A 27,049-nucleotide genomic window follows, 5' to 3' on the forward strand; every position below is an offset into this window, starting at 1 on the left:
ATAAAGTCAATGAGCCACGGCCCTCATTCAAGGCGGGGCAGCGAACCAGTTCTAAGCTCCGGTCCTGGCAGCCGGAGCTGAGCAGTTACAAAGTCAGTAAGCCCCAAGCCCTAGCTCAGGGCGGGGCAGCACACAATTCAGTGTGAGTCCAGGGAGCTCAGATCCCCCTGCAGGCTGAGCAGTAACAAAGTTAACAAGCTAAGCCCAGGCCCTCAATCAGGGCGGGGCACCAAACACAGCAGTTCTAGGCTCAGCTCCTTACAGCAGGAGCTGAGCAACAATAATAGTTCAGGGCTCAGGTCCTTGCATCAGGAGCTGAGCAACAATAGTCAGTAAGCCCCAGCCCTAGGTCAGGGTGGGGCAACAAACAATAGTCCCAGGGGCTCAGGTCCTTGTCTCAGGAGCTGAGCTATGGCAATAGTTCCGGAAGCCCAAGCCCTTAGTCAGGGCGGGTAATAAACAATAGTTCAAGGCTCAGGTCCTTGTAGCAGGAGCTGGGCTGCAGCAATAGTCTCAGAAAGCCCAGGTAAGTGCAGACTTCTCTGCCTGAGTGCTGGCAGGAGGGGGAGTCTGCCACCCGTGCGTGGGGTGGCAGGGGGGACACAGGCCCACCCACTCCTCTGTGTCCCAGCCCGGGGCCCTAACAGCGGTGTGGATCCGCTGCAGTCAGTGGGGATACTGGCCGCAACACACTGACATGGGCACGTCAGTGCCCTCAGCCGGACAGGGGTCGGCTACCCCCGGGCTACACTCCATCTCCCCCTCCATGGGTACCTGCTCCTCGCTTGGCTCTGCAGCGGGGTCCCACACCATGGGCTCCTCGGCGTGCTGAGGGCTCTCTAGGTCGGGCTGCTCCTCCGGACTCGGGTCACGGGAACGCTCGGGCAGCTCCTCGGGGTACCTGGCTCGAGGGAGGCTCGGTCCGTCCGCGTCAGGGTACGTGGCTCGAGGGAGGCTCCATCCGTCCACGTCAGGGTACCTGGCTCGAGGGAGGCTCCGTCCGTCCGCGTCAGGGTACCTGGCTCGAGGGAGGCTCCGTCCGGCAGGAGCCCGAACAGGAGCGTCCGTCCTCTCCGGCCGCTGGGCTCCAACTGAGTGTTGAGGCCGGGCTTTTATACTTCCTGTCCCGCCCCTTGACTTCCGGGGGGCGGGAACAGGCGGCGGTGGCTCCGCCCACTGAGGTGGCTGTTCCGGTTCCTCCCTCTCAGGGGCCGTCGGGAGCCAGGCCGCCTCACTACACAGACACCATTAAATTAGGCTTGAATAAAAGACTGGGAGAGGATGTGTCATTACACAAAGTAAAAACTATTTCCCCATGCTAATTTTTCCACTATTACTCACACCTTCTTGTCAACTGTTTGAAATGGGCCATCTTGATTATCACTACAAAAAATTTTTTTCTCCTGCTGCTAATATCCCACCTTAATTGATTACTCTCGTTAGAGTTGGTATGGCAACACCCATTTTTTAATATTGTGTGTGTGTGTGTATATATATATATATATCTTCCTACTGTATTTTGCACTGCGTGCACCCGATGAAGTGGGTTTTAGCCCATGAAAGCTTATGCCCAAATAAATGTGTTCGTCTCTAAGGTGCCACAAGTACTCCTCGTTCTTTTTTGCTGATACAGACTAACAAGGCTACCACTCTGAAACCTGTTGTCCATATAGTTACTTCTGATTATTCACACTTGTGGAATACACACAACTGTGCTATTGAGCTTTAGGAAAAGTGCCCTTTGGAGGTGAAAAAGTACCCTTAAGGCACTGAATGTTCAGCCCAGATGTTAAACAGATCATGCAGACCCCAAACATGCAATTCCTTCAGCCAAACCCCAGAGTCCTATGAAAGCAAAACTGAGGCAGAGGGGAAGCTAAGGTAATACCATGAATATGCAGAAGAAACACTTCAAGAACCATGGCTGCTGTTAAGTAGCTTCTCTTTAAAGTAGCCTCTGCATATTCTTACTTGCAGGCAACTGGTAAACAGTACAATTAGATCAAGGAGATAGCTGGGTCTGTGATGACCGGGAGAACCGTATGGTGACTTGCCTGCCTGGTGCGAAGGTTGCGGATCTCTCGAGGCATCTAGATAGACTTATGTGTAGTGCTGGGGAGGAGCCGGTGGTCGTGGTACATGTAGGTACCAATGACATAGGGAAGGGTAGGAGAGATGTCCTGGAAGCCAAATTTAGGCTGCTAGGGAAGAGACTGAAATCCAGGACCTCTAAGGTGGCATTTTCAGAAATGCTCCCAGTTCCACGCGCAGGGCCAGGTAGGCAGGCAGAGCTTCAGAGTCTCAATGCGTGGATGAGACGATGGTGTAGAGAGGAGGGGTTCACGTTCATTAGGAACTGGGGAAACTTCTGGGATGGGAGGAGCCTATACAGGAGAGATGGGCTCCACCTAAACCAAAGTGGATCCAGACTGCTGGCACTAAACATTAAAAAGGTTGTAGAGCAGTTTTTAAACTAGGAGATGGGGGAAAGCCGACTGCTGCAGAGGAGCGTGTGGATCGGACACAGACTTCTCTTAGGGGAGAGTCTGATGATAGAGAATCTCCAGGTTATAGTCAGGAGCAGAGGAATGAGAAATATAATGTAAGGGCCGGATCAGATGATAAACAGTCACATAAAAAAGAATCTGGCACATCAGAAAAAGGCAGGCTAATAAACAGGGACAAGTTTTTAAAGTGCTTGTACACAAATGCCAGAAGTCTAAATAATAAGATGGGTGAACTAGAGTGCCTTGTGATAAAGGAGGATATAGATATAATAGGCATCACAGAAACCTGGTGGACTGAGAGCAATCAATGGGACACAATCATTCCGGGGTACAAAATATATCGGAAGGACAGAACAGGCCGTGCAGGGGGAGGAGTGGCACTATATGTTAAAGAAAGTGTAGATTCAAATGAAGTAAAAATCTTAAGCGAATCCACAGGTTCCATAGAGTCTCTATGGATAGAAATTTCATGCTCTAGTAAAAATATAACAGTAGGGATCTATTATCGACCACCTGACCAGGACAGTAATAATGATGATGAAATGCTAAGGGAAATTAGAGAGGCTATCAAAATTAAGAACCCAATAATAGTGGGGGATTTCAATTATCCCCATATTGACTGGGAACATTTCACTTCAGGACGAAATGCAGAGATAAAATTTCTCGATACTTTAAACGACTGCTTCATGGAGCAGCTGGTACGGGAACCCACAAGGGGAGAGGCGACTCTAGATTTAATCCTGAGTGGAGCGCAGGAGCTGGTCCAAGAGGTAACTGTAGCAGGACCGCTTGGAAATAGTTATCATAATACAATAGCATTCAACATCCCTGTGGTGGGAAGAACACCTCAACTGCCCAACACTGTGGCCTTTAATTTCAAAAGGGGGAACTACACAAAAATGAGAGGGTTAGTTAGACAAAAGTTAAAAGGTACAGTGACTAAAGTGAAATCCCTGCAAGTTGCATGGGCCCTTTTTAAAGACACCATAATAGAGGCCCAACTTCAATGTATACCCCAAATTAAGAAAAACAGTAAAAGAACTAAAAAAGAGCCACCGTGGCTTAACAACCATGTAAAAGAAGCAGTGAGAGATAAAAAGACTTCCTTTAAAAAGTGGAAGTCAAATCCTAGTGAGGCAAATAGAAAGGAGCACAAACGCTGCCAACTTAAGTGCAAGAGTGTAATAAGAAAAGCCAAAGAGGAGTTTGAAGAACGGCTAGCCAAAAACTCCAAAGGTAATAACAAAATGTTTTTTAAGTACATCAGAAGCAGGAAGCCTGCTAAACAACCAGTGGGGCCCCTTGACGATCAAAATTCAAAAGGAGCGCTTAAAGATGATAAAGTCATTGCGGAAAAACTAAATGGATTCTTTGCTTCGGTCTTCACGGCTGAGGATGTTAGGGAGATTCCCAAACCTGAGCTGGCTTTTGTAGGTGACAAATCTGAGGAACTGTCACAGATTGAAGTGTCACTAGAGGAGGTTTTGGAATTAATTGATAAACTCAACATTAACAAGTCACCGGGACCAGATGGCATTCACCCAAGAGTTCTGAAAGAACTCAAATGTGAAGTTGCTGAACTATTAACTAAGGTTTGTAACCTGTCCTTTAAATCGGCTTCGGTACCCAATGACTGGAAGTTAGCTAATGTAACGCCAATATTTAAAAAGGGCTCTAGGGGTGATCCCGGCAATTACAGACCGGTAAGTCTAACGTCAGTACCGGGCAAATTAGTTGAAACAATAGTAAAGAATAAAATTGTCAGACACATAGAAAAACATAAACTCTTGAGCGATAGTCAACATGGTTTCTGTAAAGGGAAATCGTGTCTTACTAATCTATTAGAGTTCTTTGAAGGGGTCAACAAACATGTGGACAAGGGGGATCCGGTGGACATAGTGTACTTAGATTTCCAGAAAGCCTTTGACAAGGTCCCTCACCAAAGGCTCTTACGTAAATTAAGCTGTCATGGGATAAAAGGAAAGGTCCTTTCATGGATTGAGAACTGGTTAAAGGACAGGGAACAAAGGGTAGGAATTAATGGTAAATTCTCAGAATGGAGAGGGGTAACTAGTGGTGTTCCCCAAGGGTCAGTCCTAGGACCAATCCTATTCAATTTATTCATAAATGATCTGGAGAAAGGGGTAAACAGTGAGGTGGCAAAGTTTGCAGATGATACTAAACTGCTCAAGATAGTTAAGACAAAAGCAGATTGTGAAGAACTTCAAAAAGATCTCACAAAACTAAGTGATTGGGCAACAAAATGGCAAATGAAATTTAATGTGGATAAATGTAAAGTAATGCACATCGGAAAAAATAACCCCAACTATACATACAACATGATGGGGGCTAATTTAGCTACAACGAGTCAGGAAAAAGATCTTGGAGTTATAGTGGATAGTTCTCTGAAGATGTCCACGCAGTGTGCAGAGGCGGTCAAAAAAGCAAACAGGATGTTAGGAATCATTAAAAAGGGGATAGAAAATAAGACTGAGAATATATTATTGCCCTTATATAAATCCATGGTACGCCCACATCTCGAATACTGTGTACAGATGTGGTCTCCTCACCTCAAAAAAGATATTCTAGCACTAGAAAAGGTTCAGAAAAGAGCAACTAAAATGATTAGGGGTTTAGAGAGGGTCCCATATGAGGAAAGATTAAAGAGGCTAGGACTCTTCAGTTTGGAAAAGAGAAGACTAAGGGGGGACATGATAGAGGTATATAAAATCATGAGTGATGTTGAGAAAGTGGATAAGGAAAAGTTATTTACTTATTCCCATAATACAAGAACTAGGGGTCACCAAATGAAATTAATAGGCAGCAGGTTTAAAACAAATAAAAGGAAGTTCTTCTTCACGCAGCGCACAGTCAACTTGTGGAACTCCTTACCTGAGGAGGTTGTGAAGGCTAGGACTATAACAATGTTTAAAAGGGGACTGGATAAACTCATGGTGGCTAAGTCCATAAATGGATATTAGCCAGGATGGGTAAGAATGGTGTCCCTAGCCTCTGTTCGTCAGAGGATGGAGATGGATGGCAGGAGAGAGATCACTTGATCATTGCCTGTTAGGTTCACTCCCTCAGGGGCACCTGGCATTGGCCACTGTCGGTAGACAGATACTGGGCTAGATGGACCTCTGGTCTGACCCGGTACGGCCTTTCTTATGTTCTTATGTTCTTATTAAGGAGGATCTCTCTCATAGTTCGGTGTCACAGAAGTTGGCACCATTGGCGTTGCAAAGGAGAGCAGCAAAGTAATAGAAGTGGGTTGATAAGTAGGGAAGGACAGAGTTAGGCTGGATCTTGAAAGCAAGAACATAAAGCAAAGAAATTGGTATGGTGGAAAAGAAGGCAATAGAGAATTTTAAACAGAGTGACATGGTTAAAATGACCACATAGGAAAAAGATCTGGACCCCGATCCACGACAGAAATTCATTGTTACTACACCTAATCTTTAGGTCCCTTGCCACAAAGTGCAATCTACATCCTGATTTAGGCACTCTGGATCCCTCTGTAGTGCATGGAGACAGGTGCCTAAGAGGGGATCCACAAAAGCCAGCATGCTAAGTGGGGAGTCACCTAATACAGCCAATAGGAAAAACCAAGAAGAAGGGTACAGCTTAAGCTCCACCTCTCTTAGGAAATTGGGTACCTAAATCGAAGCAGAAAGGAGGTGTCTACCTCTGCTTGGTATTCTTAGCCATGGAACCTCTCCTGGAGTTCAGCATCCAAGCCATTTTTTTTTTTTTGCAATAAACACAGGGGGGAAGGGAGGAGATGGTGATAGTTTCTCTCAACTTTTTGCACAGTGCTCACCAGGCATGCAGGAAACCTGAATTCATTTCCCCCATTGATTATGTGGAGAAGGGATTTTACCTTGGTTTCCCACCTCATAGGAGCGCCCCAACCACTGTACTACTGGATATTCTTGTGTGGGTTTCTCGCTCTACTGCTGAAGCTGTTCCACTCTGTATAACTAACTAGCTTAAATGGAGACTGAGGTGATTGTACATGTGATCACTGGCAAGAACACAAGCATATGGAGATTTTAGGCACTTATAGGGTTGGGTAGCACCTGAGCAAAGGTTTTCACGATTTCACTGGCACCTAAAGATTGGACATAGACATCTTAAATGGCCAGTAAGCACTTAAGTCCTTCTATGGATCTGGCCCCTTAGCAATTGTGCCTCAAGCAAACTGGGGAAATGTCAGGGAAGCCAAGGTGAGGTTAAAATAATCAAAATAGGAAATTAAGATCTGACTCAAATTTCAACAGTATAAAAAATGGAGAGAATGGTAGTTATCTTTGAAGTGGGAATGTGTGGGGAGAAGAAGGAACCTAACACCCGCCTGGTTACTAAACTAAGTGACAACAGAGATGGTATGTTCCAACACTGGCAGAACTGGGTTTAGAGAGAAGAGGTTTTGGGAAGAAGATTTTAATATTAAAAAAAAAAAGCCATAAGGTTTTAGCTTAATATGTCACATGAGACAAGGTGGGTGAGAATTTTTATTTGGCCAACTTCAGTTGATGACAGATGCAAGCTTTTGAGCTACACAGAGCTCTGAAGAAGCAGCTGAAGAGCTCTGTGTAGCTCAAAAGCTTGTCTTATGCAAATAGAAGTTGGCCCAGTAAACGATATTACCTAACTCACCTTGCCACATTAAAAGGTTGTCAAAGGCAGGCTGAAATGTGGGATTAATTGGGAGGAGATAAATTGAAGTGCCAAGATAGATTTGAGTGGTCAGACACTGAGTTCTATCCTAATTCAAAGGACTACAGCATAATGTGAATTTAGTTTCTAGAGGAATTAGATAGTAAATTAAAGTCAGAGTTATAGTTTAAAAGTACCTTAGTTTACTTAAGTTTAAACTAAACGTTATATTTACTATTGGATTGAGGGAAAGCACTGGTGGTTCTTGTCTACTCAGTAGCTGCTTTCCATTAACTAAAGCAAAGCCTGTAAAAGCAGACAGCAACTTAGTGCCTGTATTAAACTACAAGCCAAATATGTAGGCTTAGCCTTCAAAAGTGGTCCAAAGCAGATTTTTCTCAGCTCTAAAGTTGCAGCTTTTGTTTCTAGGCACCATGGTGATCCTTGTTTTCATGACTTCTACACTAGACTACCACCACAGCCTCTACCAGGGGCTCCAATTATCTATGTATTATAAAGTTAAATAAAACGCCTTGAAAACTAGTTGTGGATTGCCATTGCATTGTGAAAAAGCGGAGTTTCTCACCCTTCAGTGCACTAAAGCAGTGGTTTTCAAACTTTTTTTCTGGCGACCCAGTTGGAAGGAAACCGTTGATGCCCGCAACCCAACAGAGCCGAGGATGAGGGGTTTGGGATGTGAGAGGGAGCTATGGGCTAGAGCAGAGGGTTGGGGTATGGGCGGAGGCTGAGGGATTTGGGGTGCAGGAGGGGGCTCCGGGTGCGAGCTCTTGGATGGGGCCAGGGATGAGGGGGCTGGGGTGCAGGATGGGGGGCTCAGGGCTGGGAATTGGGGCGCAGGGTTGAGGCATGGGGTTACCACCGGCAGCTGGACCTGCTGCTGGCCACTTCTAGGTAGGGACTACTAGTTTTACTACAAGTTTTTACTGCCCAGCATGCAAGGCAACCCAGTGCCTTGCACTCCATGACCCAGTACTGGGTCGCAACCCAAACTTTGAAAACCAGTGCACTAGAGGCCTCATAATGCCTTAAACAGTAGGAGACTAACCTATGTAAGGAATCACCTTCCTCCTGTCAATAGTATTTGGACAATTTGATCATCCTCACAAAAAGTACTAAGGTAGAGTCTTCACTTGACAACCCCATGACTCTGGAGTGTTGTCACAAGAAAAGGAATATTGTGACACCTTCTGCATGATGCTGAAGATTTTCTTTTTCAGCCTATATGTTTAAGGGATAAGTAAGTAGGGTTTTTTTTTTTTGTTTTTTTTTTTAAGCTTTTCTGATTAACTGAAAAGCCTCTAGGCCTTGCCATGTAATATTTTAGTTAACACTGAAACATTCAAGTTGTTGACTAGAACACTGCAATCTGAGAAATGCAACTGAATATTTTTACAAGCTTTAATTAGGCCAATTTACTGTATACTTTATATGAATTCTCTTTAAACACAAGTTTGATAAATGGTACACGTAAATCCTACTAAATGCAAACCAATGAAGTGTAACAATAGATGACTAAAATACTAAAACAGAAAACTGAACACTTTTTCCATACCAGAACTTCCATGTCATCAGTAGAAGTTCTTATGTAAGTTTGCTGGAATACTTGCACTTAAATTCTGATCTTACCGGTTAACTAGCAATCCTTAAATGACCAAGGACTACCACTATAAATAGGGCCCTACCAAATTCATGGTCCATTTTGGTCAATTTCATGGTCATAGGATTTTTAAAATGATAAATTTCATGATTTCAGCTATTTAAATCTGGAATTTTATGGTGTTATAATGGTAGGGGTCCTGACCCAAAAAGGAGTTGTGGGGAGGTGGCAAGGTTATGGGGGGCGGGGGGGATTTGCGGTACTGCTACCCTTACTTCTGTGCTGCTGCTGGCTGTGGCTCCTCTGCCTTCAGAGATGAGCAGCTGGAGAGCAGCAGCTGCTGAGGGCCCAGCTCTGCAGGCAGCAGCATAGAAGAAAAGGTGCAATACCATACCATACCATACTTACTTCTGTGCTGCTGCTGGCAGTGATGCACAGAAGTAAGGGTGACACGGTATGGTATTGCCACCCTTACTTCTGCACTGCTGCTGGCAAGGAGCCACCTTCAGATTTGGGAAACGCCCCCAATTTGAGAAATGGTCTCCCCTGTGAAATCTGTATAGTATAGGAGCACACAAAAGACCAGATTTCACAGGGGGAGACTAGATTTCAATGTATGTGACATGTTTTTCACGGTCATGAATTTGGTAAGGCCCTAATTATAAACAGTTAAAAATAAGAATGTAATGGCATCTGAATTAATAGGACCCTACCTAATGAACCTTTCATTCCAATAAGGAGTGGCAGAGTACACTGAATGACTTTTGGCTTTTCCTTGGGCAGTCTATTAGATCTTTTTCAGTCTGGTAAGAACATTATACCTATCCTTATAAATGAGGTACCAAATGTTATTTTAAAAGAGCGATTATGAAATTGCAACAATTGTTGCTAGGCATTTACTACTTTTAAGTTACTAGTAATGAGATTATTCCAATTACAATACAGCAACATAAATTTGAAATTTCAGAGCATGTTTAAGTTACGTTAGTTTTAGAGTTCACATTTCACTGTATGTTTTCATAAATTGAATATGATTGTGTACTGCTTTTCACCAGACCTGTGGTGGTATCACCTGTAGTGATTCCATTCTCCATTTATGAAAACAAATGAAGTAGGCAGATTGGCTGTTCAATATTTAGATAGTAAAATGCTACTATTTCCAAAATAGATCCAGTCTATCATTGCAGAAGCAGCAAAGAATCCTGTGGCACCTTATAGACTAACAGACGTTTTGCAGCATGAGCTTTCGTGGGTGAATACCCACTTCTTCGGATGCAAGAAGTGGGTATTCACCCACGAAAGCTCATGCTGCAAAACGTCTGTTAGTCTATAAGGTGCCACAGGATTCTTTGCTGCTTCTACAGAACCAGACTAACACGGCTACCCCTCTGATACTCTATCATTGCAATGCTTTAAAGAGATTAAAAGACAAATTCTACCTTCAGATACGTAGCATGCAACACACTGAATTCAATGGCTTTGTCTCCACAGCAAATGTTAGTACCTGTGATGCCGCTGCACCGATCATGGCAACTGTATAAGCAATAGTAGAGACAGGGTTCCGGTATTTTTTACTTGGGCAGCATTTTTATTGTATTGGTAAAAATACTTGATTTCCATCTACATTAGACTTTAGCACCAAACCTACTCCACTCTTGCTGCAAGACAAATACAGTAAAAGCTCTTTTATCTGGCACTTCACCAACCAGCAAGCTCTATAAACCAGCATTTCTGATCTGCACTGAAAGTTTGGTTTATAGTGCAGTTGGTGTGGGGCCGGCAGAGGGCTGGGGCATGGGAGGGGCTTCAGGTCGCGCTCTGGAAAGGAGTTTGGATCCAGAAGGGAGCTTGGGGCAGAGGGTTGGGGTGCGCAAGGGGCTCAGGGCGCTGGATGGGGGGGCGCTCACCTCCAGCAGCTCCCCACAAGCAGCTCCCCGACCCAGCTGCTGCTGACAGAGGCGCAGCCAGGCGGCTCTGCAGGAATGCTGCCTCTGTCCCCCATCCCGAAGCACTGACTCCGCGGCTCCCAGCCCCTTGGCCGAGAACTGCAGCCAATGGGAGCTGCAGGGGGTGGAGGCAGCATGCCTGCATAGAGCTGCCTGGCTGCGCCTCCGCCAGGGGCAGCAGCAACAGCAGGGACAGGGAGCCACTGGAGGTAAGCGACCCCCCATCCATCTGGCACCCCGAGCCCACTCCCACACCCTAATTCCCTGCCCTAAGCCCCTTCCCTGACCCAAACGCCCTCCCAGAGCCTGTGCCCCACAGCCCATGACCTGCATCCCCCTACACACACTTTAAACTCCTCCCTCTGAGTTCCTATTGGCCCGCCCACTGCTAAAGAAACCTCCCGCCACAGCCTAAGGAGAGGTTCCACAGGGCCTGGAAACCAAATAATTCCAGGGGACAACTAATGAGATAACAGGGATGGGAGTGAGGTCAAAGGGTCAAACAAAGGGAACCTGACGGGGACACCAAGCAGAGAACCCCAGACAGCGCCCACTGCTCCTCGAAGGTGTCAAGGGAGCCAGCAGACACTGCCCAGAGGAACTCTGCCTGAATGCGTGAGCGGACGGAGGATCGGAAATAGGCCCCACAGTCACAGGAGACCCCATCGGCCAACCTCCTCTCCCTGGTTGCATAGATGACTGTTTTAGCCAGGGCCAGGAGGAGGTTGACCAGGAGGCCCCGTGGCTTTGTGAGGCCACAGATGGGGAGTGCATAGATAAGGAGGTGAGGGGAAAAGTGCAGCCAGAAGAGTAACAAAATATTTGTGAGGAGCCGGAATAGGGGCTGCAACCTGGTGCACTCCAAGTAACTATGTGCCAGGGTCTCCCTCACGTTGCAGAAGGGGCAGGCATCCGGGATAGGGGTAAACCACGCCAAGTACACGCCCATGTTCACAGCCCCATGAAGGAGCCACCAATTGATATCCCCGGCGGGCCCCGGGACCAGGGCAGAATATAGGTTGGCCCACCGGGGCTCCTCACCCTGTAGAGGTGACAGGAGGTCCCGCCACTTTGTGTCGGGGCAGGACGCGAGGGTGAGGAAGTGAAGGGTGTGGAGCACGAGCGTGTATAGATGTTTCTTTGGCATGGTCTGGAAACGAGCTAGCTGCAAGTTGTGCAGCCGGCTCACGGTGGGGGGGGGAGGCGGTTGGGTCCATGGGGCAGGAGCCCAATTAAAAGGTCCGGAGGGCCTAGGGTGGAGGGTGGCCAGGGCATGCCCTCTTGCAGGACCTGGTCGAGGTAGGCCCAAGCAGCGGCCGACAAAGCGGCCCTCACCTCCTGAAGTACGCACTGGGGAGTACGAGGCCTGGAGAGCCCCATGCACTGAGCGAGCGTCAGGGGATCCAGACAGTCTCCCCAGTCGTAGTCCAGGAGGTCTCCGACTCTGGTGATGTCTGCCAGGACCAACCTCTGGCGCACCGCGGGGGACTCCGACACCTGCACACGGAGCTGGGGGTTGTGTAGCAGGGGCTCAGCGAGGAGATCAACCCCCACGGCAGCCGCCACGGACCTGGTCGTTGAAAACAGCTTTCAAGTCTGGAGGAGGTCCTGGTAGAAGACCGGCAGCCCAGAGAGGTCTCGCGAATGACCTCTCGGATGGAAATAAAGGAGCTGCCAGTCATATCGGAGCCCTCGGAAGCGGCGCAGGAAGGCGTGTGCCAGCACTCTCCATGCACCATAAAGGAACCTCTGCAGGGCCTGGAGGCAGAAGACATGGACCTGAGTGTGTAGACACTTCAGGCCCTGCCCTCCCTCCTCCAGGGGCAGGTGGAGGACCCCTGCAGAGACCCAGTGCACTCCTGGCCAAAATAACTGCAGAATCACCGTCCGGAGGTGGGCCAGGAAGTCCAGGGCTGGGACCAGGCTATTGAGTCAATACCAGAGCATGGACAGGACTAGTTGATTGAGCACCAGTCCCCTCCCACGGAGAGAGAGGCATCGGAGTAGTCCTATCCATTTCCGGAGCTGCTCTGTCATTAAACCATACCAGTTTTCCGGCGGTGATGGATGCACAGCAGAAAGGTAAACACCAAGATAGAGCAGTTGACCTGCGCTCCACCGGATGGCCTGAAGCACGGGTCCTATTAGTATCCAGGAAGTGGGCGGGCTTTGCCCGCCCACTGCTAAAGGACCTCCCCCCAGCCTAAGGGGAGGATCCACAGGTCTGGGATACTAACTAATTACGGGGGACAACCAATGAAAAAAACAGGATCGGGAGTGAGGTCATAGGGCTAAACGAAGGGAACCTGATGGGGACACCGAGCAGAGAACCCCGGACAACGCCCACTGCTCCTCGAAGGCATCAAGGGAGCCAGTGGACGCCGCCCAGAGGAACTCTGCCCGGATGCGTGAACGGACAAAGGAGCGGAAATAGGCCCCACAGCCACAGAAAATCCCGTCGGCCAACCTCCTCTCCCTGGTTTTATAGATGGCTAGTTTGGCCAGGGCCAAGAGGAGGTTGACAAGGAGATCTCGCGACTTTGTGGGGCCACTGATGGGGAGTGCATAGATAAACAGGTGAGGGGAAAAGTGCAACCAAAAACGCAAGAGGCGAGCCAAGAGGAGCCGGAACAGGGGCTGCAACCTGGCGCACTCTAAATAAACATGCGCCAGGGTCTCCTTCACGCCGCAAAAGGGGCAGGTGTCGGGGACAAGGGTAAACCGCGCCAAGTACACGCCCGTGCTCACGGCCCCGTGAAGGAGCCGCCAGCTGACATCCCCGGCAGGCCTCGGGACCAGGGCAGAATACAGGCTGGCCCACCGGGGCTCCTCACCCTCGAGAGGTGGCAGGAGGTCCCGCCATTTTGTATCGGGGCGGGACGCGAGGGTGAGGTAGTGAAGAGTGTGGAGCACGAGCGTGTACAGATGTTTTCTTGGCGCGGTCTGGAACAGAACCGGCTGCAGAGTAGGCACCCGGCTTGCCGTGAAAGGGCGAGGGGGTCGATTGGGTCCACGGGGCAGGGGCCCGATAAAAAGGTCCACGGGGCCCGGGGTGGAAGGTGGGCGGGGTGTGCCCTCTCGCAGGACCCGGTCGAGGTAGGCCCGAGCAGCGGGCAGTAGAGCGGCCTTCACCTCCTGAAGTACGCGCCGGGGAGTACGAGGGCTGGAGAGCCCCATGCGCTGAGCGAGCATCAGGGGATCCAGCCAGTCTCCCCGATCGTAGTCCAGGAGGTCTCCGACCCTGGTGACTCCTGCCAAGACCAGCCTCTGGCGCACCGCGGGGGACTCCGCCACCTGCACACGGAGCTGGGGGTTGTGTAGCAGGGGCTCCGCGAGGAGATCAACCCCCACGGTGGCCGCCACGGACCTGGTCGTCGAAAAGAGCTTCCAGGTCCGGAGGAGGTCTTGGTAGAAGACCGGCAGCCCAGAGAGGTCTCGCGGAAGACCTCTCGGATGGAGATAAAAGAGCTGCCGGTCGTATCGGAGCCCTCGGAAACGGCGGAGGAAGGCGTGTGCCAGTACGCTCCACGCCGGACTACCAGCACCATACCTCTGCAGGGCCTGGAGGCGGAAGACGTGGACCTGAGTGCGCAGGCACTTCAGGCCCTGCCCCCCCTCCTCCAGGGGCAGGTGGAGGACCCCTGCAGAGACCCAGTGCGTTCCTGGCCAAAAGAACTCCAGCACCGCCGTCCGGAGGTTGGCCAGGAAATCCGGGGCCGGGACCAGGGTGTTGAGCCGGTACCAGAGCATGGACAGGACTAATTGATTCAGCACCAGTGCCCTCCCTCGAAGAGAGAGGCACCGGAGTAGTCCTGTCCATTTCCGGAGCCGCGCCCTCACCCCGCCCTCTAAACCATGCCAGTTCTCCGGCGGAGACGGATGCGTGGCAGAAAGGTAAACGCCGAGATAGAGCAGCGGACCCGCGCTCCACCGGATGGCCTGAAGCGCGGGTGGGAGGGAGCTCGCCTGCCACCCGTCCCTGACAACTAGGCCAGAGTTCTTGACCCAGTTGACCTGGGTGGAGGAGGCTGCCGAGTAGACGGCCTGGCAAGCCTCCACCCACACCAAGTCGCCCAGGTCCTGGACCACGAGGAGCACTTTGTCGGCATGTGCCGACAGGACCAGCTGCAGCTCTGGTTCTCGCAGCACCAACCCAGTCAACCTCCTGTGGAGGAGGAGGCAGAGGAAGGGCTTGATCACCAGAAAGTACAGCTGACCCGAGAGGGGGCAGCCCTGCCGCACTCCTCCCCCGAAGTTGACCAATTGAGCCTGACCAGACACTCTGCGGAAGTGTACAGCACCTGGAGAAAAACCACAAACTGGGGTCTGAAGCCAAACGCTCGCAGAGTACTCAGGAGATACCTGCAGCCCACCCTCTTGAATGCCTTCTTCTGATCCAGGGACAGGAGGGCCAACGACAGACCATTCCGACACCTGAACTCCAAGAGGTCCCGGACCAGATACAGATTACCAAATATGGTACAGCCCGGGACGGTGTAAGTCTGGTCTGGGTGGACAATGTCCGCCAGCACGGACCCTAGCCGCAGCGAGAGGGCCTTCGCTATGATTTTGTAGTCCGTGCTGAGGAGTGAGACGGGACGCCAATTCCGTAAGCTGTGGAGGTCCCCCTTCTATGGCAATAAGGCTAGCATGGCTCGCCTGCACGAAAGAGGGAGGACCCCGCCCTGCAAAGACTCGGCCCAGACGGTGACTAGGTCTGGGCCGAGGACGTCCCAGAACACGCGGTAGAACTCCACGGTCAGCCCGTCCATGCCCGGAGATTTATTGGTGGGCATGCGACGGAGGGCTTCCGAGAACTCGGCCAGAGTGAGAGGCAGCTCTAGCCAGTCTAGGTCACCCGTGCTGACCATCGGGAGTCCGTCCCAGAGCACTCTACAAGAGTTAGGATCGGTCGGATGTGGGGAGAAAGGGCCTGCATAGAAGGCCCTGGCCCTCCCACACATCTTTGCCAGATCCGTGAGAGGGGTGCTGTCCTCCGCCAGGGGGCAGGTGACGTGCTTCTTGGCCCCCCTCCTTTTCTCCAGGGCATAGAAGACGCGGGAGCAGCGATCCATCTCCCGAAGGAGGCAGATGTGAGATCGAACAAAGGCACCCCAGGCCCAATGCTCCTCGAGGGCCCGGAGCTCCTCTCGCTTCTCCCAGCACACTCCGCAGAGGGATGGATCCTTGGGGCTAGCAGCCAGACGCCTCTCCAGCTCTAATACCTCCAGTTCCAGCTGCTCTATCGCCGCATCCCTCCCTCGGCTGGCACCCCAGGTGTAGTCACAGCAGAAGAGCCGGGCGCGCACCTTCCTCACATCTCACCACCGTCGTGCTGAGGAAAAGGCATGCCTCTGCCCTCACCAGGTTCCTCTGAGTTAGCCAGCATTTTTAATTTACTGGCACCCCCAGTATGCCAGTTAAATAAAAGCTTTTACTGTAGTGGTTTCTCTATTTACAATGAGAGATGACCAGAATAGTTCTTTATGTTGATAGAAGTTTTTATAGACCTCCTATATTACATTAACATGACTATTCAAATCTGTGGAATGCCTACTTACCAGCACAGTATTCACAGCAAGTCTAAAGAGATAGGCACAAAGCATGTTACTGTATATATCTCATCCATCCTTTCAAGAATCAATGTCAACGTAACATGGTTCTTTAAAAAAAAAAAAAAAAACACACCTACAACACACTCCCACTGCACGCAATAAAAGTGAATTACCCAGAACAGAGGGAAAGAAGAGTATAAAGCACTTAACACTAAGGGTATGTCTACACTTGCAGAGTTTTTGCACTGTAAATTTCACTGGTGATAGGGAACCAGTGAAAGTAAAGCGCTGGTTTGTGTACTCACTTAATTCCTCAGGCATCAGACTGTGTTTACATTAGCAGCACTTCTATCGCTGATGAGTAGCAGCCATTCTAGGGCAGCTATCCCACAGCGCAGCTCTCTACATTTTGACGATGGGTCTTGTGGGAAGGGGGGGCGTGATTGGGGGCATCCTGGTCCCTGCACAGCCTCCTCTCCCCAAACACTGATCAGCTCTAGTAGCTCAACATTGCTCCAAGCAGGGGATCATTTGCGTGGTGGAGCAGGCATTGTCACCTGGCCAAATGATAAGTGAGCACTTGCCAAGAAAACATGAAGGGGAGTTTCAAACTTCCAGGAGCTTTACAGGGAGAGGGGTTGATGTCTGTTTACCTGGTATCAGAGCAGCAGAGTTGCTGGCCAGAGTGGTCACCAAGGCACTGTGGGATATCCTCGAGGCTAAAAGCTGTGTAAACGGGAAGGATGTGTCTCCACTTGCACATCACCGCAAAAGCATCACCAGTAAGAGCTGTATGCCTCTTGTGGAGGTGGTTTTCTTTTTGCAGTGAAACTTCTGAGTTTCACCACAAAAAGTCATTGGCAAGTGTTTTTGCACAAAACCTCTTTAAATGGCAAGTGCAGATGTGCCCAAAGACAGAAAACAGTTAACAAATGGTGAGACTGAGTAAAAAGAAATACTGAAATAGGAGCTAATTGCATTTGCAAGATGAAGAAAGTCTGAACTAAATTCAAAGCACTAACACTAAACACAACTGAATACTTTCTGAAACACCCTTATCTGTTTTCAGTGCATGCAATGAATTTTTATTTTTCAAGTGTCAGTGTGGGTGGTGCAGAAAAAGGACATGTTTTAGAAACACCATTCAGTAAGGAGTCCGGTGGCACCTTAAAGACTTATGCTCAAATAAATCTTAGCTTTCGTGGGTAAAAAAACATCACTTCTTCATTGCATGCATCTGAAGAAGTGAGATTTTTTTTACCCACGAAAGCTTATGCCCAAATAAATAGGTTAGCCTTCAAGGCGCCACCGGACTCCTTGTTGTTTTTGTGGAAACAGACTAACACGGCTACCTCCTGATACCATTCAGTAGAAATCTGAAATTGGCCCAGAAAATTAAATAAGTGAAACTATTTCAGTTTAATTCAGTTGTATGGCTCTTTTTTAAAGTTACAAGAAATAACACTCTTAGTGCTTGTCAAAAATTGTTAAAGAACAATATTATGAAAACCTGCTGCTTTGAGTCACAGTATCACAGGGTTAGAAGGAACTCCGGGCAATCTAGTCCAATCCCCTGCCAAGATGCAGAATTTGTTGAGTCATAACACAACCAAGGAAATGTTATTCTTGTTGCTAGATTAATTTGATCCAGCTAACTTTACTAATGTGTAATCCTTTGTACCTCTAGAAATTGTATTCAGTCACCCCTCCCTTGTCTCATTGTATACTAACCACAGTAAGAGATATTTATCTATTTTCTAAATCTTCTATAAAAAATGAATCACATCTGTTACTTCTATCTACATTCAACAGGTCTGGATTTCATATGTTCCAAAAATAAGTTTATGAAAGACTATTCATTCCCCTTCTCCAAAGTTGATATGAAAAAAGTGTGTTCAATACTTTTTCTACAAATACATTTTTTCTTCTGATTGGAGAGAAGGAAAGCTGAGTAAATGAAGTGAAAGATTAATTTATTTGCATTATATGCTTTAATTCAAAAGGTAACTGGGCTCAGTGCAAGGGTAACTAGGTGAAATGCTACAGCTTGTTTTGCAGGAGCCCACAATATCTAATGGTCCCTTTCTGGCCTTAAAGCCTATCAATGGCAATATCAACCTATTAAGAAAAATATGCATTACAGAGTAGTAGAGACTTCTCTAGTTAAAGTGTTTTCCTATTTTTGAGAAAAGAGAACTCCATTCAAACATTCATCAATTCAACTCTTCAAGCAACGTAATAAATTATTTTATATCATCTACAATTGTTTTTCAGAACCCAGAATGGCTTTTCAAATCATTCAGTACTACAATGGAGTTATTTCCTTACAATGCCCCTTTAATCCAAAAGTGTTTTTGACATGGCATTTCAATCTCAACCTTTCCCTTCGCGCATTTGGAAAACGGGGCCCACCATCTAGTGTGACAGATCTTCTGGTTGGCTGCCAATGCCCACTCTACAATATTCATGTCTATGGCCAAAGAAGGCCCATACAAATTTAATTCTGCCTTCTCTCAGGGCCTATCCTGCCAGCATGGAGCTACCCGAATGCGTATGATCGCAGTACAGGGCCCAAAGCAGTGATTTATGCAAATGATTGTATTAGAGTCCCATTTAATCCTCCTGCCTTTTTACTATTTTTACAGCCGGCTCGGAGCCCGCTCCAGACTAGTTTTTGCCTCCCAAACCTACCCCTGGCAGGAGCCAATACTCTTCCCCCCGAACTGGCTTCAACAGGAGAAGAGAACATTTCCTACAGTTTATGGTTACAAGAGGCAGAGTCCCGTCTCTCCACCATTCCATGCTCGCCCCTCTGGGGAGGGGCTGCTCACCCTCCCCCGGATGGGGGTACTCACCCCTGTACCCCCAAGCTGTATTGCCTGGTTTTCCAGGGTGTGCCGGGGCTCTGCGGCGCTGGCTGTAGCGGCTGCCGAAGCGCCTGCTGGCGGGGACAGTTGTTCAGCGCGGCCCCCCGGCTGCCGGATAGCAGATAATTCATCCCATACGTGCTAGCTTTATTCTCCCGTTTCCTGCGGCCCGGGTGATACTGATGCTGCTGCTGCGGGGAGGCGGGCGGAGGTTGGTGCGGGCTGCTCCCCGCGGGCTGCGGGGGCTGGTGCGCGGGGCACCGGCCGCTTACGCTGTTCACTTTGCTCTCGTTGAAGTTAAAAAACTCCCCGGGTCCAGTCCTGCTGCCGCGAGCCCCGGCCCGGCCACAGGAGGAGCCGCTGCTGCAGGAGCCCGAGGAGGAGAAGCCGGGGCTCTCGGTGCCGGACTCCACAGAGGAGCAGGACGACGACGAAGACACGGAGGGGGATTTCTGCAGACGCCTCCCTCCCTCGCTGCTGCCCCCCGCGGAGCCGGCGGCGGTGACCAGCCCAGTCAGCAGGTCCGGGGGAGAGGGCGAGGGCGGCGGGGAGCAGCACAGGCCGTCGCCCCCGGGCGGCCCAAGCCTGGCGTGGCCGCGGGCGGCGGGCGGGGAGGCGGCGGGGTCCAGCGCCGGGGAGTTGAGGCAGAGGTAGTGCGGGAAGCCACGGCCGCTCGCGCCCTGCGAGGTCTCCCAGATCTGCATCCACAGCGCATTGGCGGGGCCTTTCTGCTCGGGCTGGATCCAGGCCACGCGGGGATCCATCCACCCCGCCCGCCCGGCCCCGCTCGCCGCGGCTCCTCCGCCCGGCGCCGGATCCGGAGCGGCGCTAAACACGCGCCGCGGGCAGCGGCATCAGGAGGGAGGCTCGGCAGGGAGAGCCCGGCTCTGGCGCCCCGTGTCCGGGGTGGGGGAGGCCGCGCGGGGTGGCCCGGCCCAGCTTTGCCTGAAGCGCGGCGCTCGCTGCCCTAATGTGGCGTCCCCTCGCCGGAGACAGAACCAGTAGTGCGCATGCGCCGCAGATTTTAAACCTTCACTGGATACGGCCGCCCTGGCAACCGCCCATGCGCACTGGGAGTGGTGCCGCCTCGCTGAGGGAGGTGGCTCGGAACGTTCTTTCGGCATCTTCCGGCGCGTGGAATTTTGGAACCGTTCAGAAAATCCGAGGGGGGGGGGGGGTTGCCCTACTGCGCTTGCGCACTGCCGCGTGGAACTGTCTGTAGCTCCGGAGCGAGCCCGGCTCGCGGGGCTGCTGCTGCGAGGTTTTCCCTGCGCCAGCCGTGGGCTCCCCTGACACCCTGAGGGGCAGCGGCGTGGGGCGCCCCGGCACAGCCTGCCCCTCTGCGGTGTTCAGCAAGGGCAGATCCTAGCGGCAGCCGCGGCGTGACTGATCCATGCGCCCTACTCACGAGAGCCTTTCTGCAGCACCCCCACCAAGCGCTCTGCCTAACAGCCCCCGTGTAGCCCGTGCTGCCGGTGTAGTGGAGATACCGCTCCGCTTACTAATGTGCTACCGGTAGCACTTACTGATACGTGGAGATTGTACTATGCAGAGCAGTATCTATCCTACACTACACCGGCCCAAGACAGCCTGGGCTGTCAGCGTTATATTGCACTTCCCACACGCAAGGACTATTTTTCAGTCTCCTCCTGTGAGTAAAGGAAGGTGCATGGGCTGGCACGTTGGAGAGAGCTCTCAGGTTAACCCCACTCTGAGATTTGGATAAATAAAGGCTCAACCCCACCCCAGATAAAACAGTTGCAAACATTCCTTTGGCTTTAAGGAAGCAGGTCCCTTTCTTTGCTCAGATGCTTAAGTGCTTTGTCTCGAATATACCAGCTTACTTATGCTGAAGTTTTTCAATGGCATAGTAGCTGTTTAAGCATCTATTGGCATGCAGCTATACACAGTTACTACTGTAAATCAAACAGCCTGTTAAGCTGCAGCCTACACTCAGGGGTGATGACCCTTCAACACCAGCTCTTGGAGGCACTGAGCCTCCCAGTCACAATGGGCTGGTTTTCGGAGGTATGCAGCACTTCTGAAAGGTAGGCTCAATGTTCCCCCAGTCCTCAGGGAGTTCAGATGCTGTACAAATCTCATAGGGACAACATGTAGTAAGTGTATTCATGGCCCCACACCAGCTTTTGCCAGCTGAGGTGTAGGGCCAGAGCCCCCAGAAGAGACTGGTGCATTAGCCAGGAGCAGGTTCCTCATGCCTTCCTCCTGCATTGCACCATAGTAAGCATAAATGAGCCCTTCCTTTAAATCAGAAGTTGTAATTATGGTATCAGCCTAAATTTATATTTAAAACAATTTGCTGACCTAATGTCACTGTCTAATGTCAATGCAGGACTTTTAGTAACTTTAAGGGGCTAGCTAGACCATGGCTCATACCATGGGGGATGGGGAAGCAATCTTTGCAGAGTGGTGACACACACAGATGGGTGGGAAGAGCCTTGACTTCATTCAGCCTTATTGAAATTCTGGGAGGAGGGAAGGTGCAAGCCCGCCCGTGTCTAAAGGCCCCTCCCCCAGCCTTGTGGGAGGAGCCACTGGACCTGGGACTCAACTGATGATGGGGGGATAACTAAGGAATAACAGGTTCAGGAGTGGGGGGTCATAGGTTCAAAACTAGGGATCCAGAGTGTTAACCCTGCAATGTTAACTATGTTGGTGAGGATGGTATAGGCCAGCTATAATTTGCAGCTCATTAGCAGGATCTTGGACCCTTATCTATCACCTAGGAGTTAGAAAGGAAAGATAGTGTGCCTCCCTATCCCGTGATGCAAATGGATGAAGAAGAGAGAAGAAAAAAGTTAACAGATAACAGCTTTTATTTAAACAGATAACTTAATAAGAAACAGTGAGATGTGGTTTGACAGTTTGAGTTTAAAACCCAGGCCCAACCAAATAGGTACCCTGGCAATAAACAAGTAAACCTAAAACAAAAATACCCCAGATACTGCACCATTTCCAGGTGTTGATAGGAAGTAGATGGTACGACACTGTTGTCACAGGCAGCTGATGGACCCTGGATCTCAACCACTTCTTAGAGGGAGATCAAGAGGATCTGCTGATACTGAAGAGAGGCCTGGCTCTGCGATCACCCAAGGGTGAGCGATCAACAGGACCTCTATACCTTTCTCAGAAAATGATGTGGAATTCAGAGGTTGGTAAGCACAGTCACAGTTCTTAATGCTGATGTCTTTCTTTACTTTGCAGGTGATGATCTTCTGGTCCATGTCGCCGTGCAAACACAACGGTACCGTGGCTGCCTCCAGGATGGACGGCAACTAGGCAGCGGGTGCTCAGAGTTTATATAGGCACAAGCGCACCAAGGTTCTGAGGTAAAATTGGTAGCTCCCCTGCTGGAACCTGTTTGAACCAGTTCTGTGCTGACCGTTAACTGCTTTTCCTGACAAAGTTCCAAAAAGGCACGAAAACTTCAAGAAGAAGCTAAACAAAGATGGAGTCGAACCGTTGTTTGTTGGGCACGCCATTTTGAATTTCAGACTCCATATCTAATACATAGTCAAATACCTTAATCAAATGTAAAGGCATAAAGAATAACTTATTTTAAAGCACAAAACAACTCATAATCTCTATTTAATATACAAAAACATGTTACATTTCCTCTCCTTGATAGTCTTGAAGAAATTCTGAAGGTACTATCATTACACAGACACATAGAGGTGGAAAGTGCTATAACAATAAAACAATTTAAATAACCTTAAGATCATACAAAACTGTTATTTAACAAAGTGCAATATAACTGTGCAATATGATTATTACAATGCATGTAAAGTGCAAACCTTAACAATTGAGCTTTGTTAAATCAAAAGGCATAATAACTTCCTTTTTACAAGAGCAACAAGAATATATGGTCAAACCCACAAGGTAGAAGATTATTAATGTTTGAATGATCAGTACCACTATGATGGGGTGCATCATTATTTCCCACAACTTGCCTAATATCCCCTGAATTGGTATGGAAAATATTCTCCCACCAGTGCAAAGGATGAGTTTCTTCCTCCACTCGTTTTAGCACTCATTTTATTGCTGCTACAGAGTGATATACTGTTAGTAAAGTGCTCATTCCCTCTACCTGCAATTGTTGCATATAATATCCCAAATGCTTATGGTGCATTAGGTGCTTTAAGGCATTAAGATCTGCCCCTATATGCACCAGTTCAATATATTGGTACACTAAACGTTTCCAATTGCACATTATGTAATGTAATCTTGGATAGAAAATATTGAAGAAAGACAGATTGAAACTAGAGTTATCTATACTTTCATGGAACATGTTGACAATAAAGCGCTTACATAAACTACGCACACATATGCAATGTCTGTCTACTTGAACTACCACTGAGCCGTTAAACAGTGAAGAACTGTGCCATTGATAATGACATTTACCATATTGCGGGTTAAGACACACATGTGACTCTTCCCAATATTCCTGTGATACAAGTGAAACCCATTCCCTTCTGTTCTGTGCATGCTTGCATATTGAGGGTAAAATACTGTTTTCCCCTAACATGAACCCACTTGCTGGATTCCATTGGCATGGGCATTGATTCATTAACATACATGCCGAAAGGGATTATCAGATAGATTGTTTCATTAATTGCATTCTTTAGGGTTATCACAGAAGCAACTATGGTCTTGTTAAGGTGGAGATATGTGACGTTTACAAGCTTCCACCATTGCTGGTGCTCTTTTTCAAAATTACATACATTAGTCTGCATAATTTGTTTTAATTCTATAGGTAAAACACCATTAAGACCATCTCTCACAATAGACTGAGCTATGTCCAATAGCCATTGTTGAGCCTGGACATAGGCTAAAGCAGGGGTCTCAAACACGTGGCCCACAGGCCACATGTGGCCCACCAAGCTCCCTGCGCCCCCGCCCCTCTGCCTACCCGCAGAATTGCCCCCTGTGGCGCTGCGAGCACCACACCACTCTCTGAAGCAGCTGGCAGCACGCCCCTTGGGTCGGGGGTGGGGGGGAGGAGGCGGCAGAGGGCTCCTGCATTGCCTCCTTCCAGGCACCGCCCCTCGCATCTCCCATTGGCCAGGAACAGGGAAATGCGGCCAATGGGAGCTTCCTGGGGTGAGGTACCTGGAGGAGCAACAAGAGCAGCAGATGCACAGAACCCTGAGCCCCTCCCTCTCCCTGAGGGGCTGCAGGGACACGGTTCCAGCTGCTTCCTGGAACAGAGCGGCCAGGGGCCAGGGCAAGCAGGCAGGGAGCCTGCCCTGGCTCCGGTGCGCGCCGCTGCCACCCCGGAGCTGCTCTAGGTAAGCGGCACCGGGCTGGAGCTCGCACCCTGAACCTCTCCTGCACCCCAGCTCCCTGCCCTGAGCCCCCTGCCGCATCCCGCACCCCTCCTGCACTCCCTGCCCTGAGCCACCTGCTGCACCCTGCACCCCGACCCCGTGCCTCACCCCTCACCCTCTTGCACCCCACACACCAACTCCCTGCCCTGAGCCCCCTGCCGCATTCTGCATACCTCCTGCACTCCCTGCCCTGAGCCATCTGCTGCACCCTGCACTCTGACCCCGTGCCGCACCCCTCACCCTCTTGTACCCCACACACCAACTCCCTGCCCTGAGCCCCCTGCCGCACCCTGCACCTTTTCTGCACCCCCTGGGGCAGCGTTGGGGTGGGGACTTCGGGGAAGGGGTTGGAATGGGGCAGGGAAGGAGTAGGAAGAGGCAGGGCCCAATGCAAGGGGTGGAGTGGAGGCGGGGCCAGAGGCAGCGAGCGGTGTGTGTCAGTGATGCAGCCCTCGGGTCAATGCACTAGTCCTCATGTGGCCCTCATGGTCATTTGCGTTTGAGACCCCTGGGCTAAAGCCTCAGACATATTGGATTGGGGGATATATAATGCTCCTGTAAGGGTTCCCTCCCCACTCTGAAGTCTGGGGTACAGATATGGGGATTCCCATGAAAGATCCCCTATATTCCTCCAGCTTAGGTTAAAAACTTCCCCAATCACAAATTTCTCTCCTTGTCTTTGGATGGTATTGCTGCCACCACCAAGTGATTTAAACAAACATTCAGGGAGAGGCCACTTAGAGCCCTAACGTGACCCAAAATATCCCCCCAAACCCCTTCACCCCTTTTCCTGGGGAGGCTTGAGAATAATATACCAACCAATTGTCTTTAATAAAAGTACAGACCAGACCCTTTATGTTTAGGACACTAAAATCAATCAGGTTCTTAAAAGAAGAACTTTATTATAAAGAAAAAAGTAAAAGAAGCACCTCTGTAAAATCAGGATGGAAGGTAATTTTACAGGGTAATAAAAAGATTTAAAACACAGAGAATTCCCCTCTGATTCTGCTTCCCAGTTACAAAATAGGAATAAAATTACCTCTTAGCAGAGGGAAAATTCACAAGCTAAAACAAAAGATAATCTAGCGCATTTCCTTGCTTACTTACATTTTTTGTAATCTTAGATGCTCATTTCAGGTATGTTTTTAGGAGATGTTTTTTCCTGCCCTGGTCCCTCTCTCTGTCTGAGAGGAAAAACAAAGAGAGCACAAACAAAACCTCTCCCCCCCTCCCCCCGATTTGAAAGTATCTTCTTTCCCCCAGATCCTTCTGGTCAGGTGCCAACTAGATTAATTGAACTGATTAACCCCTTACAGGTAAGTGATTCTGTACCTCTGACCAAGAGGGATTTCATATTACTGCATACATAAAGGTTGTTACCCTTCCCTTTATATTTACGACACCCACCCCCCCAAATCACAGCCGGTGCTGGACAGCCTGGTCCACACTGGCTGTGATTTCTTCCTGGAGCTCTAGGAGAAAACAGAGTTAATAAGACACATGCACCTTTAGATATACTACTGATTATATAAAGACTAACAATATTTCCCACATTTCAAGGACAATTTTAACCAGTTGATTCTGGGAAACTTTCACGGGAGAGTGCATTAGCCACTTTGTTAGAAGCTCCTGAAATGTGTTGTATTTCAAAATCAAAATCTTGAAGACCTAAACTCCACCGAAGACAGTTTTTGTTATTTTCCTTGAAGCCACTTCAGCGCAGCATGGTCGGTTTGCAGGTGGAAATGCCATCCCCAAATGTATGGGCTTAGCTTTTCCAGACCGTACACAATGGTGTTACATTCCTTTTCAGTGACTGACCAATGGCTTTCCCTCTCAGACAGTTTTTTGCTGAGAAACACAACAGGATTGAATTCTTGATCCTGTCCTTCCTGCATTAAAACTGCTCCCGTACCACACTCGGACAGATCTGTGGTTACTAGGAAAGGTTTGTCAAAGTCTGGGGCCCTTAGCACAGGGTCAGACATGAGTGTCGCTTTAAGCTAGTTAAAGGCCTTCTGACACTGTTCAGTTCACTGAACTGCATTTGGCTGTTTCTTTTTGGTCAGGTCTGTCAGAGGGGCAGCGATCTGGCTGTAGTGTGGTACAAATTGCCTGTAATATCCAGCCAAGCCTAAGAAGGATTGGACCTGTTTCTTTGACTTTGGGACAGACCACTTTCAGATAGCATTCACTTTGGCCTGTAGGGAGTAGACAGTTCCTTGACCCACCTGGTGTCCAAGGTAAGTCACTCTCTTTAGGCCTATTTGACACTTTTTAGCTTTAACAGTTAGTCCTGCCTCCCTTACACGCTCAAAGACTTTTTGTAGATGCTCCAGGTGTTCTGCCCATGAATCAGAAAAGATGTTCACATCTTCAAGATAGGCGACTGCAGATTCTCCCAATCCCATAGGAGACTATCTACAAGTTTTTTGAAAAGTGGCAGGTGCATTTTGAAGCCCGAAAGGGAGTGCATTAAATTCATACAGCCCTACATGGATGTTGAAGGCTGACCTTTCCTTGGGGGATTCATATAGCGGTACTTGCCA

At 49.3% G+C, this 27,049-nt stretch overlaps 1 protein-coding gene across 5 annotated transcripts in view; it reads right to left on the reverse strand.

The window, feature by feature from the left end:
* The window catches only part of TENT4A (terminal nucleotidyltransferase 4A), a 109,671-nt gene extending 89,516 nt beyond the window's left edge, over positions 1 to 20,155 (reverse strand). The window contains exon 1 of one of the 5 annotated variants that reach the window (XM_045003524.1): positions 19,141 to 20,152. In XM_045003524.1, the coding sequence (XP_044859459.1) occupies positions 19,141 to 19,916 (776 nt within the window). In that variant the 5' untranslated portion in view covers positions 19,917 to 20,152. Of the gene's footprint in view, positions 1 to 19,140 lie in introns of all 5 variants that reach the window. The other 4 variants (XM_045003522.1, XM_045003521.1, XM_045003520.1 and 1 more) reach the window with 4 other exon arrangements.
* Positions 20,156 to 27,049: the final 6,894 nt, after the last annotated feature.

The sequence above is a fragment of the Mauremys mutica genome, chromosome 2 (genome assembly GCF_020497125.1).
Source record: "Mauremys mutica isolate MM-2020 ecotype Southern chromosome 2, ASM2049712v1, whole genome shotgun sequence".
In the NCBI taxonomy this organism is placed as follows: Eukaryota; Metazoa; Chordata; order Testudines; family Geoemydidae; genus Mauremys; species Mauremys mutica.